This window comes from Olea europaea, chromosome 7 (assembly GCF_002742605.1).
Source record: "Olea europaea var. sylvestris chromosome 7, O_europaea_v1, whole genome shotgun sequence".
In the NCBI taxonomy this organism is placed as follows: Eukaryota; Viridiplantae; Streptophyta; class Magnoliopsida; order Lamiales; family Oleaceae; genus Olea; species Olea europaea.
In genome coordinates, this window is record NC_036243.1 from 14,775,182 (window position 1) to 14,790,969 (window position 15,788).

The following is a 15,788-nucleotide window of genomic DNA, read 5'->3' on the forward strand; positions in this document are numbered from 1 at the left end:
AGGTAGGGACGTTTTGCACAATAACTTTGAAAGGTAGGGACCTTTTATGCTAATTACCTTTTTGATTTAACGGAGCATTTTAATGGAGAGTTGACAGAAGGACGTTTTTCGCAAAAAAATGTAAAGGTAGGGGTGTAATCCACCAAAAAATGAAAGGTATGGATGTTTTCCACAAAAACATCGAAAGGTAGGGATGTTTTGTGCTAATTACCCATCTCAAAACATGCCATCATTTTTCAGTAAGCATGTATGGAAAATTTCACGTCAATTACAAGTGAAAAAAATGGGTAATTGGCACAAAACGTCCCTATCTTTCAAGTTTATTGTGAAAAATGTCTCTACCTTTCATTTTTTGGCATTTTTGCCCTCATTTCAACCTTTCTTTGCGCTGGACGTCCTTCCGTCCATATTCCGTCAGTTTTTCCGTTAATTAAAGGGTAATTGGCACAAAACGTCCCTACCTTTCAAGTCTATTGTGGAAAACGTCCCTACCTTTCATTTTTTGGCATTTTTGCCCTCATTTCAACCTTTTTTGCGCTGGACGTCCTTCCGTCCATATTCCGTCAGTTTTTTCGTTAATTAAATACAAAAATACATTTTTCTTTCTATAAACAGGGTAAAATTGTCTTCACCCACTTCACCCCTTTTTCCCGCCATCAACTTAGTCCATAAGTAACAGTAGCAACAACATGAATCTGAAAATACTTTAAATGATTAATTAAATAAAGAAAAAATATTGTGAACACATTATATTTCACAATTCCGCAACTACTGTTGCTGTCATCTTGTGTCACTGAAAAATTTTAGAAAGACATATTAAATGGGTAGTCAATTTATAATGAGCCAAAATGGTGAATGGCTCTTTTTGGCTCAATGGAGAAGATGAATGGCTCATTTTAAATTGACTCATTATAAATTGACTACCCATTTAATATGTCTTTCTAAATTTTTCCAGTGACACAAGATGACAGCAACAGTAGTTGTGGAATTGTGAAATATAATGTGTTCACGATATTTTTTCTTTATTTAACTTAATCATTTAAAGTATTTTCAGATTCATGTTGCTGCAACTGTTACTTATGGACTAAGTTGATGGCAGGAAAAAGAGGTGAAGTGGGTGAAGACAATTTTACCCTTGTTTATGGAAAGAAAAAGATATTTTTTTATTTAATTAACGGAAAAACTGACGGAATATGGACGGAAGGACGTTCAGCGCAAAGAAAGGTTGAAATGAGGGCAAAAATGCCAAAAAATGAAAGGTATGGACGTTTTCCACAATAGACTTGAAAGGCAGGGACGTTTTGTTCCAATTACCCTGAAAAAAATCAATGCACTTAGAACCTTTAAATATGAAACCACAATAACGAGACATATACATGTCTGGTATAATTGTATTTTAGATTTTTTTTATTTTTTTTTTTTAATTCTTTTGGTTTTCGTAGGTAATATTTGCATAAATATTCCTGAGTATTGGTACACCCACTAATGTATTGGCTATGTTTGAGTCTCAATTTTTCAAAAGAACACATTTTTAAATAGTTATTTGACATCATTTTAATCACACATTTTTCAATAAAATAATATTATACGCAAATTCAAATTTTTTTTTTATTTTTTAACCACACATTTCCCATCCATACATTATTCAAAAATGCATTTTTAGGAATATTCCCCTGTTTGCAACTCATTAAATTATATTTCATTTTTTTCTCTTATTTTCAACCACACAATCTTTCATAAAATAATATTATACGTAAATAAAAAAAATTCTTCTTTTTCAATCACTTATTTTTCAAAAAAAAAAAATACTATTTCACTCATATTAATTTTTAAAAAATGGGGGCAAACAGGGGGCTATAATGCAGCTCAAACAAGGGGATATACATGAAAATGGCCCAAATAGTATATAACCTTTTCCAAAATGACCTTTGACTTTTTTAGAAATTTGAAACTACCCAAAATATCCTTGGAAAAATTTAACAACCAACCATTTATATAATAAAAAGTTTCTTTTTTAGTCCTTAAAAAATCTAACAAATAATTTTTCTAAAAATTTGTAAAAATTATCAATGAATAATTATAAAATGGAAAAGCCCAAATATAAGAGAGGACCATATAATATAAAAAAGGTTGTTAAAAATAAAAAAGAAATTAAATTTGAAAAAGAAATTGATAAGATAGGATATCAAGAACAATTATATGCATCACAAGAAATATTAAAATGTTTTAAAGAAAACTTATTAGAAAATTTCGCTAAAGGAATTGTAAGGTCAATAATTATAAAAGATATACAAGATATAATAGATAAATTGGAAAAAAGAAAGAAAAGTATCTCAAAATATGAAATACCTTTTGGAACAGACATAGATATGATAACAGATATTGATATTATAAATTCTCAAACATTATTAGACTTTGAAGAATTACTTAAAAATTTATGAGATTAAAATTTTGATATTTTGATTATTAGATTATTAGATTTTTGTTCGCTCATAGTAGCACCCATAAAGTTGGTATCAAAGCCATAGAGATCATGGAAATCTTAAAAATAAATAATTATTATCAATGTATTGAAGAAAAAGGATGTTATATATTTTACAACCCTATCCCTAATAAACTAAAAATAATAACATTATATATAACTAGGAATTTACCTAGAGAAATAAAGGAACAAATATTACATAAATTAATTGTAGGATTTATCAAAGATAGACGTACATATGAAATAATTTGTGAAATATTTGAAAATGAGTTGTATTATAAAGAAATATATTTATTTAATTTCTTTATTTTTAAACCACATTCTCCTAAAAATACTTTTCAAAACTCATTTTTTTCATAATTAATGAGAATCAAACAAGCACTACCCATAATCCTACACATCGCGTTACATTGTATTATTCTGGATCTAGCAACACTGAATCATTCTGCAACTTAGAACCCCCTCTCGGATGAAAATTGGATATGCAGGAGAAGGCTAAAATGCTGAGGTCAGATTCCATATGCAGCATTGACTCCAATTGGCCAGCACAACGAATAAGATTTTAACTTATTTTTCTTAAATATAGTCCAATGCTATCTAATCCCATCTATCAAACACGTAAGAGTGCCCAGTGGGTTCTCAAGATGCATACGACATTCAATTGATGTTCAGAGAACAAGATTTATAATAATCGAACAAGCATGAAAATAACATACAAATTTCAATTTAGTAACCTACAATATGATACCATTGGCGATCGTTATATTGTGCCACTCAAAAAAGAGAGATCATATTGTGTGCTTCAACGTGTTGACATTAGAACTGCAGAATAAAAGCGTGTTGATACGGACGTTATGCCTTCCCTTTTCCAGCCTGGAGAGACTGAATTCTTTGTTGTACCTTATAAATCTGCATAGGCAAAAACATAAATGGAAATATGGCGATTAAATATTACAAGAAACGGGTTTTGTATCTATAGCAAAATAAGTAAGAAATAACCGCATGAAAAGAATGCTAAACTACTTTAAGCTAACTTTCTGATTGCGGGAAACGGGAGAATGATATCTTTTAACCTTTTCCATTATTGCATAAAATCTGATGTAAAAGTTACGAACAAAAAATGTTAACTGTACAAAGAACCAACAAAAATGGGGGGAAAAAAAGCGATAAAAGCAAATGCAGTAAATGAGAGTTCAAAGAAAAAAAGAACAAGTGATATAATTACGTATTAATAATTAAAGTGTCATTAGTCACATAACAAATTGGTGTGAGCCCTCCAACATGGGCGTAACGTGCCTCACTAATTTCTTCTGATACCTACATAATGCGGGCATTTTATAACTTTCCATGCCATTGAGCTATGTATGTATTATCCTCCTAGAAGATTACAATAAGAGTCCATTTGATTAGAGTGAATTCCATGGAAAACGTCACATCCGACGAATTCATTTTCTACTTTGACTATTTGATGCGAAAGTGGAAATGGAGTTCAAATTCCAAGGTACAAACACTTAAAGCATATTTTTGGCCAATTCCATGGAAAATGCATTCCTATGTTTTTTGTGGTTTTTTCTTTTCCAATTTAAATGGAATTGATTTGTCTTTCTCATCTTTGCAATCAAATGGACCCTAATACTAATCTATGCATTTCCTCTCCCTCCCTCCCCACTCCAACAACACTCTATATCTAACGGTAAACATACTCTTCTACTCACAACCATAGAACCACCAGCCACCGAACATGATATATCGATTAGATCAATAGGAATTATAAAAGTCATATTCAAGTCATTTTACTGTACTTTTCCTTCTGTCTTCCCTACCCTAGCAAAATCTTCTCACGTGTAAAGCTCTTTCCATATTGAAGTTCTTTTCAAGAAGTAAATCCACTGGTAACTAACATGATTGAGTATTTCAATTTTTAGATCGTTGCATTAGCATCATTACAATCTCATTATAACAACAAAGCATCATCTTCATAGTCACCATTGTAAGATAGTAAACAAAGGATTACTTGTGAAAAAGTTAATTTGACTCATTACAAATAACATTAGCCAAACATGCTGCAAGTGTTAAAAAAACTCAAATATGAGGGAAGAAACATATGATAAAAATGGACAGATACCAACCGCTTCTTTCTTGCTGTTTTGCTTTTCTTCTAAATCTTGAAGTGTTGCATCCAAACGCTTCCTGGTGCACAAGATCAGACATTTAAAGCCAGTGAGAATTGTAGAAGAAATAACAATAATGAGTTTGAAAGAACAAAATGGCATTAAATATACTCAACAATTCCATTACACATGGTAGCAATGGATATCTATCTATCTGCATGAAACCATTTGAACTATTTACAATTAACATGGTTTAACTTTTAACAGTTTACACCCAGTGGGATGAATGCATCAATGAACAATAATATAAAATTACAAAACATTTTTTAACAAAAAATGAAAATTTTTATTGGAGAAAAGAAGGTACAAAAGGAAAGAACATATAAACTTCCAGCTACTTCGAGAGTAACAAGAGCCATCTCATAAAAAGTTTTTATAGATTTTGCCAATAATGACACAAAAGAGAGCTCTCCCCATCTCACAGTAAGCGAAGACACAAGACTCTTTGGTAATGTGCTTTGCTGAGAATTATTTGGCACTGACCGCAAGAGCAAGGGAAAAAAAGTACAGAGAAAAATGCAAGGAGAAGGGGAAAAAAGTACACGGTGGAGAGGCCATTGAAACTCTTCAGACATAGCCTTGACAAGCCCCATGATATGATAAGCATTTGAATATGATTCTTCAAATGTTTAAGAGAAGTTGCAACTGTAGATATTAATGATAACAGACGAGAAGATCATCAGACCTTGAGGCATACAGTTCCATGTTTATGTGTCAGGTGTGGAGGTGTTATATTGGTTTCAATTCTACACAAAAACTTGACCCTGATGTCTGGAACAGCATCATTGGTTTCTTTAAAGATTAAAAAAAAAAAAATTTTAAATAAAATCACTAATGGACCAAAAAGATATAATTGGACCATACTGACACCGATTTCCCACCCAATGCTTGCTACACGAGATTAGGATTTCGAAATTAGACTTCATAAAAATATGGTTTCACGCCTGAATGATTTTATGCCAGTTCCAATCACGAACTATGCTTCCATACAAACAAGCATGAAATAGATAATAATTGCAACTATATTAAATTTAATAAAACAGCATTTATCAAGTGTCACACACACACTCCACGAAATACATAAGGTGTTTCAGATATGACATATGAGCTCAACCAGAGTAAATAGGTCAGGCATACTGAAATGCCAAGTCTGCCAAAGATTAAATTAAATTAACAAAAAGCCACAAGTAAACACCAACCAAATTAGCTAAGAGGAAAGGACATACAATTCCGCAGAGATGTAATCTATTCGCTTGCGAACATTGGCATTAGCTTCTGCCAAGTCCTGTTTGACTAGCACTGGTCCGATTAACTTGTAAACGTTTGCATCATCATTCAACAGATCCAGTTCCTTCAAACACAAGCCCCAAATATACTATATAAATAAATTAAACCAATAAATCAAATCACACATATAGAAAGCAGGCAAGGGAGGACCTTTAGAACGAGCTCGTTTTCTCCAAGCTGAATAGTATACTTCTTTCGGACTTGGTGGTTCTTTGCAATATCTGCACAAATTGTCTACATACATAAAAATTAAAAATTAAAAAAAAAAATCACTAACACACACACAGCAGTGTACAGTGCGTGTTAGGGTTTCTTGAAGTGATGGGAGAGTGAGGGAAAACTATACCCTTTTGAAGTTTGGTCAGATCGTTGGCTTTGTTCTCAAGGTCTCTCTGTAGTTCTTTAAGGGCCGCTGTAGAACCCATCGCTGCGGTCTTCTTCGACGCCGGTTCCCCAGAATATGATTTCTCCGGGGAAAACTAAAATATATTGCATTCAATTTAGACCCCCTTTGGCCCATTAAAGCCCCCGTTTGGCCCCATTAGCTGAAAATGGGGATAGTATTTTTTAGGGTAATTAGCACAAAACATTCCTACTTTTCGATATTTTTGTGGAAAACATTCATACCTTTCATTTTTTGGTGGATTACACCCTTACCTTTACATTTTTTTGCGCAAAACGTCTTTCTGTCAACTCTCCGTTAAAATGCTCCGTTAAATCAAAAAGTTAATTAGCACAAAAGGTCCCTACCTTTCAAAGTTATTGTGAAAAACGTCCCTACTTTTTTTTTTTAGCATAATTAGCAGAAAAGGTCCCTACCTTTCAATATTATTGTGCAAAACGTCCCTACCTTTCATTTTTAGCATTTTCACCCTTACCTTTCACCTTTCATTGCAAAAAAAGGTCATTCTCATCCATTTTTTCAATAAAATGACGATTTTACCCTCCTATTCAAATAAAACAAAAAGAAAAGATGAATTACCAACTGCAACTATAATCCTTAAATTTTTAAAAAATTACAAAAAATCATAAATTCTCAACCACCACCATTTTCACAACCTATCAAGCTGCCAACTATAAATCCACATAATACCACCTTTCAGCCACCATGCCCACCGGACTCCACCACCGTAAATGTGATTGTTTCGGACAGATTGGTGACCAATACTATGGAGGAGGATATTGGGGAGAGTGAGGCGACGCTGGTGGTGGTAGAGTCCTATGTGTTGTGGTCGAAAAGTGGTGCTATATGGATCTATAGGTGGTGGCTTGGTGGGGTTGTGAAAGTGGCGGTAGTGGAGAATTTAGGATTTATCTGTAATGTTTTGAAAGATTTAGAACTATGATTGCAATTAATTAATTATTTTTTTCTTTTCTTTTTGTTTTATTTCAATAAAAGGGTAAAATCGTCATTTTATTGAAAAAAATGGATGAAAATGACCTTTTGCGCAATGAAAGGTGAAATGTAGGGGTAAAAATGCTAAAAATGAAAGGTAGGGACGTTTTGCACAATAATATTGAAAGGTAGGGACATTTTCTGCTAATTATGCTAAAAAATAAAAGGTAGTGACGTTTTGCACAATAACTTTGAAAGGTAGGGATCTTTTATGCTAATTACTTTTTTTATTTAACGAAGCATTTTAACGGAGAGTTGACAAAAGGACGTTTTGCGCAAAAAAATGTAAAGGTAAGGGTGTAATCAACCAAAAAATGAAAGGTAGGGACGTTTTCCACAAAAATATCGAAAGGTGGGGATGTTTTGTACTAATTACCCTATTTTTTAGAAAAATAAGTGGTTAAAAAAGAAAGAAAAATTTTCGATTTACATATAATATTATTTTATGAAAGAATGTGTAGTTGAAAATAAGAGAAAATAAAATAAAATGTAATATAATTGAATTTAATGGGATCAAACGGGGGCTATATTTCATTTTTATCCCTTCTATTATTTTTAAGTACACATTAAGCCCTTGTTTGAGTTATATTATTAGAATGAAAATGAATTTTTGAATAGTGTATTAATGAAAAATGTGTGGTTAAGAGATAAGAAAAAAATTTGAATTTGTGTGTAATATTATTTTAATAAAGAATGTGTGGTTGAGATAATATCAAATCACTGTTAAAAAATATATTTTTTTGAAAAAATGTAGCTCAAACAGGATCTAAAGAAAAAACTATTTTATCAATTTTCATTTCAAAAAATGAGCGAAAAAGAGGCTTAACAATTTGCCTTTGGAAAATTATTGTTGAAGTCCCCAATCTATTGATCATATGTCAATTAAGTTTCTGAACCTATTACTTTAGCGGCTGCAGTGCTCTAACAATTTCACCACATTTTTTATTAAAAACAAAGCCCATGTTTGCTGGATATAAAAATGACATTTTTCAGCAAATTATGATAAAAATTGATGAATAGTTGGAAAAATATGGATTCCATTAAATATATAGATAAAATTAATTATTGATTTTGTCTTATATTAAAATTTGAATTCTAAGAGAGGTTAAGTCTCTATTTCGGCTCATGTTTGACGAGGCTAAGTCACTATTTTAATTTCGTTTATTTCAAAACTCATTTTTAACCACACATTTTTCAAAGAAAATATTTTGTATGTAAATCTAAAATTTTTCATACTTTTTAATTATACATTTTCCAACTATTCATTGTTACAATTCTCATTTAGTTTTTTTTTTTTAATTCATTTTCAATCAAACATTTTTAAAATTAAAAAAAAAAATCACTTTTTTAATCTATTATAAGAAATGGAGCTCAAATAGGGATCGATTTCTTTTAGGGAAATTGATACTTTTCCTCCCCAACATGTTCAATTTATTTTGCATCTATCATCAACCATTTGTTAGCACAAAAACATCTTCAACCATTTCAAAAATACTGTAAAACTCACCCTCCAATCTATTTCGAACCTATTATTCTGATGGCTACCTTGCCTAACATCTTGCTTTGTAGTACTTGAGTACCCAATGAACAATTTTCACATTCTTTTCGATTGAAAGCTAAGGGTCTGTTCTTTTTATCGTTTTCGGACCGTTTTCTATTTTCGATTTTCCAAAACGGTGAAAACGCGTTCTCTTTCCCATTTTCAAAAACAAATTTTCGAATACAAAATAATAATAATAATAATAATAATTGTGAAGAAAACTGAAAACGTGAAAAATCACATTTTGAGCGTTTTCTTCACAAACACAGGCCAGTTTGAAAACGCGGAAAACGCCCTACCATTTTCCCCAAGTGTCTTCTACCAATTCAATGGAGCTGCCACTTTCCGACCCTCTAAACTCCGGCTAACCTCTTCCAAAACCACCGGATTTACATACCAATGTGAAGCCCTCATTCCCCTCTTCAATTTTCACACAAACAACAATCCAAACATAAACCAAAATCGATGAAAAACTATCCTCAAAAACTGATATGGAGCATACTGCTTCTGCCAGAATCTCCACCTCCGGCGACACCCAAGGTCGTGCACCACCACCGGTCGATTGCCCACCACAAACCGACCCCAACCATGGTTCCAATTTACCACAAACGACAATTCAAAAATCTGAATTAAACCCAAAAATATTGGCCCAGCAGGAAGCCTGCCAGCAGAATAGTAATGTCGCAGATTCCGGTGCCGTTCAGTCGACTCATGGTCGCGGACCATATGGGTTGAACTCCTCTTCACCTGGCGCACCTCATCCAGTCATGGGTCAAACCCAATTTTGCCCAAAACTCGATGAATTAATGTTGTAGATTCAAGCTCTTGTGCGAAAAATTTTGCCCAAGTTTGGCTCCGCAACTAGGGGGAGGTGAGGGGAAACGAGTGATATTGGGATCTAGTGCTCTAGGTGGTAGGTGTTGATCGGTTTGTGAGGTCGAAGATGGCGGTGTTGGCTGGGGAAGGGAAAATGAATGGAAAAGAAACGTGGTTTGGATTTTCATGTTTTAAGAAACATTTTTTCAAAACGAAAAAAAGAACGCGTTTTCAACAATTTCAAAACAGACACTCAAAACCCAAAACTCAAAATGAATTCAAAACTAAAAACTCAAACACGAAGAGAACAGCCCCTAAACCTCTATTTGACTCTTGTTCCTTAAAATTTAATTTATCTCAAATTCATTTTTAACCAAATATTTTTTAAAAAATAACTTTTTAATAAAAATTTACTTTGAAAAATAGAGCTCAAATAGGGAATAATTTCTTTGAGGAAAATCAATAATTTTCATAACCAATATTTGCAATTTGTTATTGATCTATTCTCAAATAGGAACTCGTAATGACTATATTTTTCATTCTCATTCTTATATTAATGTGACTCAAACGGGGCCTTAATAAACAAATAAAGGAATATTTGTAGCAGGGGACCTAAATCTTTTCAAAAATTACGAATTAGTCACAGATAAATACAATTGACAAAAAAAAAATTAGGAAAGGAAATAAAAAAAGTCTTGTTCCCCAATCTCCCTACTAAATCCAACCCATAATCCCCATCCACACTATACCACAAGCACCAAAAGTCATATTTTTCTGTAAAAAGATTGTAATAAAGTTACTGTGATTTTAAAATATTTCTTTACCAACTATTAAACTGATTTTCTCTCTTTAACACAAATAAAAAAATTTATAGATCACAATTTATTTATCGATCAAAAATAATAAATTTTATAAGTCGTAACTTAAATTTTTAAGTCACATATTATTTATTGATCACAAATTATTATTTATTTATCATTTGTTGGTCACAAATATCCAATTTATTAGTCATAATATCAAATAATTGGTCACATATTATTTATTGATAAAAAATTAACCAATTTATTGATTACAATAACTAAAAAAGTACTTTGCTATACATAGACTACAATGTACACTCCTCTCATAAGAAGATGCCCGAGCTTATTGGACGTGGATCACAAGGGAGGAGTGTGTAAATAGCATTGTTCACTAAATAATTAGTCTCGCTACACTTTTATATAACCCCAACCAAATATGGCCCCATCATCATCACCACCACCACCGTCTTCACCATGTCATACCACCACTATTAATCAAAAAATTCTCAAACCTACCATCACCGCCACCGCTACCAATCTACAACCATAGCCACCGTCACCCCCATCTCCATCACAGTTGTCACCACCGCCACCACAATCACCTGAGCCAAAAATCACCGATTCACACATCGTCACTACAACCTCTACCACCACACCAACAACAGTTCCCCATCTCTACCACACCACGGACAAAACCCCCATGAAAAATATCCCCAAATTCGCTGACACTATCTACAATCACCACCACCACAACAATCAACACAAGAAATATATGAGATAAAGCACCTCGTCGTGCAACTGCACCTCAACAAAAAAACTATAAAAACCATTACCTTAGCAACGTCTGGTTATTGCAATGCAAACCTCTAAAGCCACGATGCCACTATCCCCATCGTGGAATCTACTAATCTTTGTTCAGTGAGAGTGACGTAGCTCTAAAGCAAATGTGTGCGTCGCAGTGAAGCAACAATCGGCAAGAGCCTCGTCTCTCTAAATCGGCATCAAGCCGCTCATTGATTTAGAGCACTGTCATATGTGCTGCTGCTTCGTGCAAAGGCTTCAACTTAGATATAGAGGATAGAGAGAGGATTGGAAAGAGAAAATAAGAAGGTATAAAAAGGGATAAAAGAGAGATGGAGAAATTTAAGGTTTGGAAATGAAATTGGGTAGGTTAAGTGATGGTGGGGTGAATATGTATAATATTTTATTTTTAAAATAATATTATTAATATTTAAAATTTAAATTATCATCTGATTTTTGAAAAAAAAAATCTTAAATCTTATTTCTGAATTTAATAGTTTAAAACTAGGGTTGGATGTAATTTTCACATAGTAGAAATAAAAGACTTTTCCCCATAAGTTGAAACGCTATTATATGGGCTGGATGGACAGTAGAGATAAGGCCCAATCAATCTGGGCCTTAAAAACATTGGATTCTGAACAATAAATTAACTTTAGGGCTCAATTAACTCCGGCATATAAGCCCCCGTTTGATAGGGTACTTTTAAGTTTAGCCATGTCAAACAACTAATTTTCCACTTTAACCAAAAAATTTTGACATTCACCACAAAGGCCTATTCTTGTGTAAAGGACAAAAATACCCTTAAATGAGTTATACAATTACAAAAATAGAAATCTGTTAAAAAGACCAAAATATCCTTAAATTACAAATTAAAATCCAAACACCTCTCAATTGAGATTTGAAAACGAAGTCACTCTTTTCATCAATTTACTCTAACACGATAAAAACTCTTTCATTTTTCATCCACTTCAACATCAAAATTTCATAAATTTATCAGTTATCAACCTCAACAAAAATATTTCGTTAAATTTCAGCACTTTAATTCGGTAAGTATTTTTTCCTAGTATTTAATTTTATTTTTATTAAAGTCGTATATTTTTTTAAATGGCAGAGAAAATAATATTAGAACCGAAGTGAAGGCCGACACCGATCGCCGGAATGAATTATGGTTCGTTACGGACCATAGGGACCATTAAATGGTCCATAACGGACCACGACGTGGTCCGGAACGGACCAGAACATGGTTCATTGCGGACCACGTCATGGTCTGCAACGTCGTGGTCCGGAATCGAACCATTTGGTCGGACCGAACCCGAATTTTTTTTAAATTTTTTGAATTTTTTTAAATTTTTATGTTAAAAAATGTAATTAAATATGAAATAAATAATATGATGAAATATTTAAAGATAAATTAGAATTTTAATTTTTTTTCCTTTTTACTTAAATATATGTTTAGTAATTAAATATACGTTTCAAATAAATAATCGAAATAGAGTAATTAAATATGAAATATATAATATACATTTTAAGACAATTAAAATAATTAATTATTGAAACAATTAATATAATTAATTGAAAAAAGACTTAAATGAAAAATCGAATAAATATTATTTGATCATGGTTCCTCCCCCCCCGGGAAATCTGAACAATATTTTGCTGTTTTAACGACATTGGATTTCAAATCACCTGAAAAGATTATGATTTTCATTCAAATTCTTCTTATTGCGTACAAAAATGTTGAGTTTCGTTTTAATTGTACTGGTTCTTTTTTTGTCATTAAGTGTGTTCTATAGGGTAAAAAACTATGAAACACTTTCAAAACAACGAGTTTGAGTATGTTTTTTATGATTACTATGATGTTGCTGATAATTGTTTAATTCGTAATGCAGATATGGCAAAAGCATGTGTTCTAATCTGTTATTTCGACGAATTTCAAAGGAAAGAAAATGGTCGATGGAAATGGATGAGTGAAGGAGAAGGGGTTGCTGCTATTTTGATAACAAAAAATATATCGTTTACGAAAATGTACAATGAAATACAAAACATGCTTAACGTCGAATCTTTCAGTACGATATGGAATTGAGATTTTTATTTCAAAATCATTCAACAATTTTGATTCCACTTTTGAAAGTTACTTCTGATGTGCAAATAAAGCATGTAATTCAATTGAACTAGAGTCGAAAGACAACTCCTATTTGCGTAACTTTGTTGAAGAAAAATGTCCCCGATGGTGAACACGAAGTTTTCAATGGAGAGGATCGTAACGAGAATGATTTTTGGGATACTGTTGAGATTGCTCGTGATGATGATGTGGTTATTCCCGGGACATTTGCTACTCGTCATGATGTCACCGTTACACAAAGGATTTACGAGGAAGTTCAAGACAACGAGGATGAAAGGTCATTTACAAATCAGGATTTGATTGCTTTATCCAGATAGAGACACGAGTCTGGTGGGAGTTCACATGCTGAGCCGAGTGCACGGTCTTCTAATTGTTCGCGTGTAGTTCCTAATGATGAAGATTTACATGTCGATCAATTGTTTGACACGAAAAAGAAGTTTGCAAGAAGCTGTGCACCGAATTGCAATGAAACATAATTTTGAGTTTAAGGTAAAAAAAATCAAACAAGTCTACATACACAATTATTTGTGTGGACAACAATTGTAGTTGCGTCTGAGAGCGACAAAGATGGACACAAATAAGTTCTTTGTAGTTCACAAGTATGCGCAGGAACATACTTGTGAAGTGGGTATTCATCAAAATGATCACAGGCAAGCTCAATCATGATTTATTGGTCGACAGATAATGTACAAATATCATCAACAACATCCGTCGGAGTATGGGGTAGTTATGAGTTACCAGAAGGCCTGAAAGGCAAAAGAATGTGCATTGGAAGATTTAATGGGTTCGACGGAGGAGAGTTATGCCAAATTGGCCAAGTATTGCCACAACATGGTGAGAATTAATTCTGACTCTGCGTATTTTATTGAAACCGATAGGCAGAATCGCTTCAAGTATTTTTTATGGCTCTTGGACAATGCATTAGAGGTTTTCGAAATGCGATGCAACATCTAATTCTAGTTGATGGTACAGCCCTAAAAGCTAGATATGAAGGGAAATTGATTATTGCTACATTTCAAGACGCCAACATCCAAATTTACCCTCTGACATTTGGCATTGTCGATGGAGAGACTGATCTAGCAATGCGTTGGTTCTTCACTAAGCTAAGAGAAGTAATTGGGGACATCGAGAACCTTGCATTTGTGACTGACCGGGGGCAGTCAATAATAAATGGTATAGCCGAAGTTTTTCCAGAAGCACATCATAGTTATTGCATGTACCGGATTCAGGGCAACCTGAAGATTAGGTACCGGGGCAGTGGCATCATTGCATTGTTTAGGAGAGCTGCAGAAGCTTACAGTTTTGAAGAGTTTACGAAGTTCATGGGCGAAATAAAACATAAGTCAGAAAGTGTATGGGAATATCTATCAAATATGGGGGTCGAACATTGGGCAATATCACATTTTTCAGGACGTCGATACAACATGATGATGTCGAATAATGCGGAGTCGCTCAATGCATTATTCAAGAAGGATCGAGAGTTACCAATTCTCGCAATGATTGAACATATTCGTATCAAGTTGCAACAGTGGTTTTATGACCGACGTGAGGAATCCCAGAATTGCAAGAGTGTACTAGCTCCGGCACAGGAAGATCGACTATTCAAAACTCAAGAAGTGGCAAAAGCTTTATTTGTGGAACCACTAGATCAATTTCACTTCTTCGTGAGATACGGTCGTAATGTTGGATACATTGTAGACTTTAATGACAATACCTGCACGTGTAGACAATTTCAGTTGGAGAGTTTTCCATGTGTGCATGCTGTCGCAGTGGCTATGTATAGAGGATTTCAACCACACATCTTATGCAGTCATTATTATATGGCTGATTTTTGGAGAGCAGCATATGCCGAAACTATATTTCTTCTACCAAATGAAGTCGAGTGGGAAGTTCCTGATTATATTGTAACACTTAATAATTTGTTGTCACCTGAAGTTCCACCGCGTACTCCTGGTCATAGACGGACGTCTAGAATACAATCTACAGGAGAGTTTCCACAACGGTGTAAGTGCGAGAGGTGCGACGCTACAGGACATACACTTCGATTTTGTACAAGTCAGATCCCACTAAGCAATGACTCGATGGATGTGTAGTATCTATATAAATCATATGTATTCTCTATTTGTAATATATTTTTTATTTTCTCAATTTAAATCGGATGTAATTTTAATCACATTGTTTAATTACTCTTTCTAACAGTATATTTGAATAAAAAATAGGATTGATTTAAATATTGCGATTTCATAATTGATATATTGTAAAAGTTAAATATTTAATTGGTTATGTATAATTGGTTAAGTTTTTCTTTAATTAATTATATTAATTGGTTAAGTAAAAAATTAATTTTTCATATTTAATTACTTATTTCAATTA

At 33.1% G+C, this 15,788-nt stretch overlaps 2 protein-coding genes across 2 annotated transcripts; one reads left to right on the plus strand and one right to left on the minus strand.

Annotated features, from left to right (window-relative positions):
* Positions 1–3,037: 3,037 nt before the first annotated feature.
* LOC111397110 (prefoldin subunit 6-like) lies at positions 3,038–6,446 on the minus strand. Its single transcript, XM_023023851.1, has 5 exons — positions 6,287–6,446; positions 6,091–6,161; positions 5,880–6,004; positions 4,612–4,672; positions 3,038–3,391 (listed from the first exon to the last, which is right to left on the minus strand). The coding sequence occupies exons 1-5, from the start codon at positions 6,363–6,365 to the stop codon at positions 3,335–3,337; spliced, it is 393 nt and encodes a 130-aa protein (XP_022879619.1). The 5' UTR covers positions 6,366–6,446; the 3' UTR covers positions 3,038–3,334.
* A 7,749-nt stretch (positions 6,447–14,195) lies between these two features.
* On the plus strand, positions 14,196–15,508 carry LOC111397945. Its single transcript, XM_023024907.1, has 3 exons — positions 14,196–14,249; positions 14,294–14,767; positions 14,945–15,508. Exons 1-3 carry the CDS (start codon positions 14,196–14,198, stop codon positions 15,506–15,508), a joined length of 1,092 nt encoding a protein of 363 aa, XP_022880675.1.
* Positions 15,509–15,788: the final 280 nt, after the last annotated feature.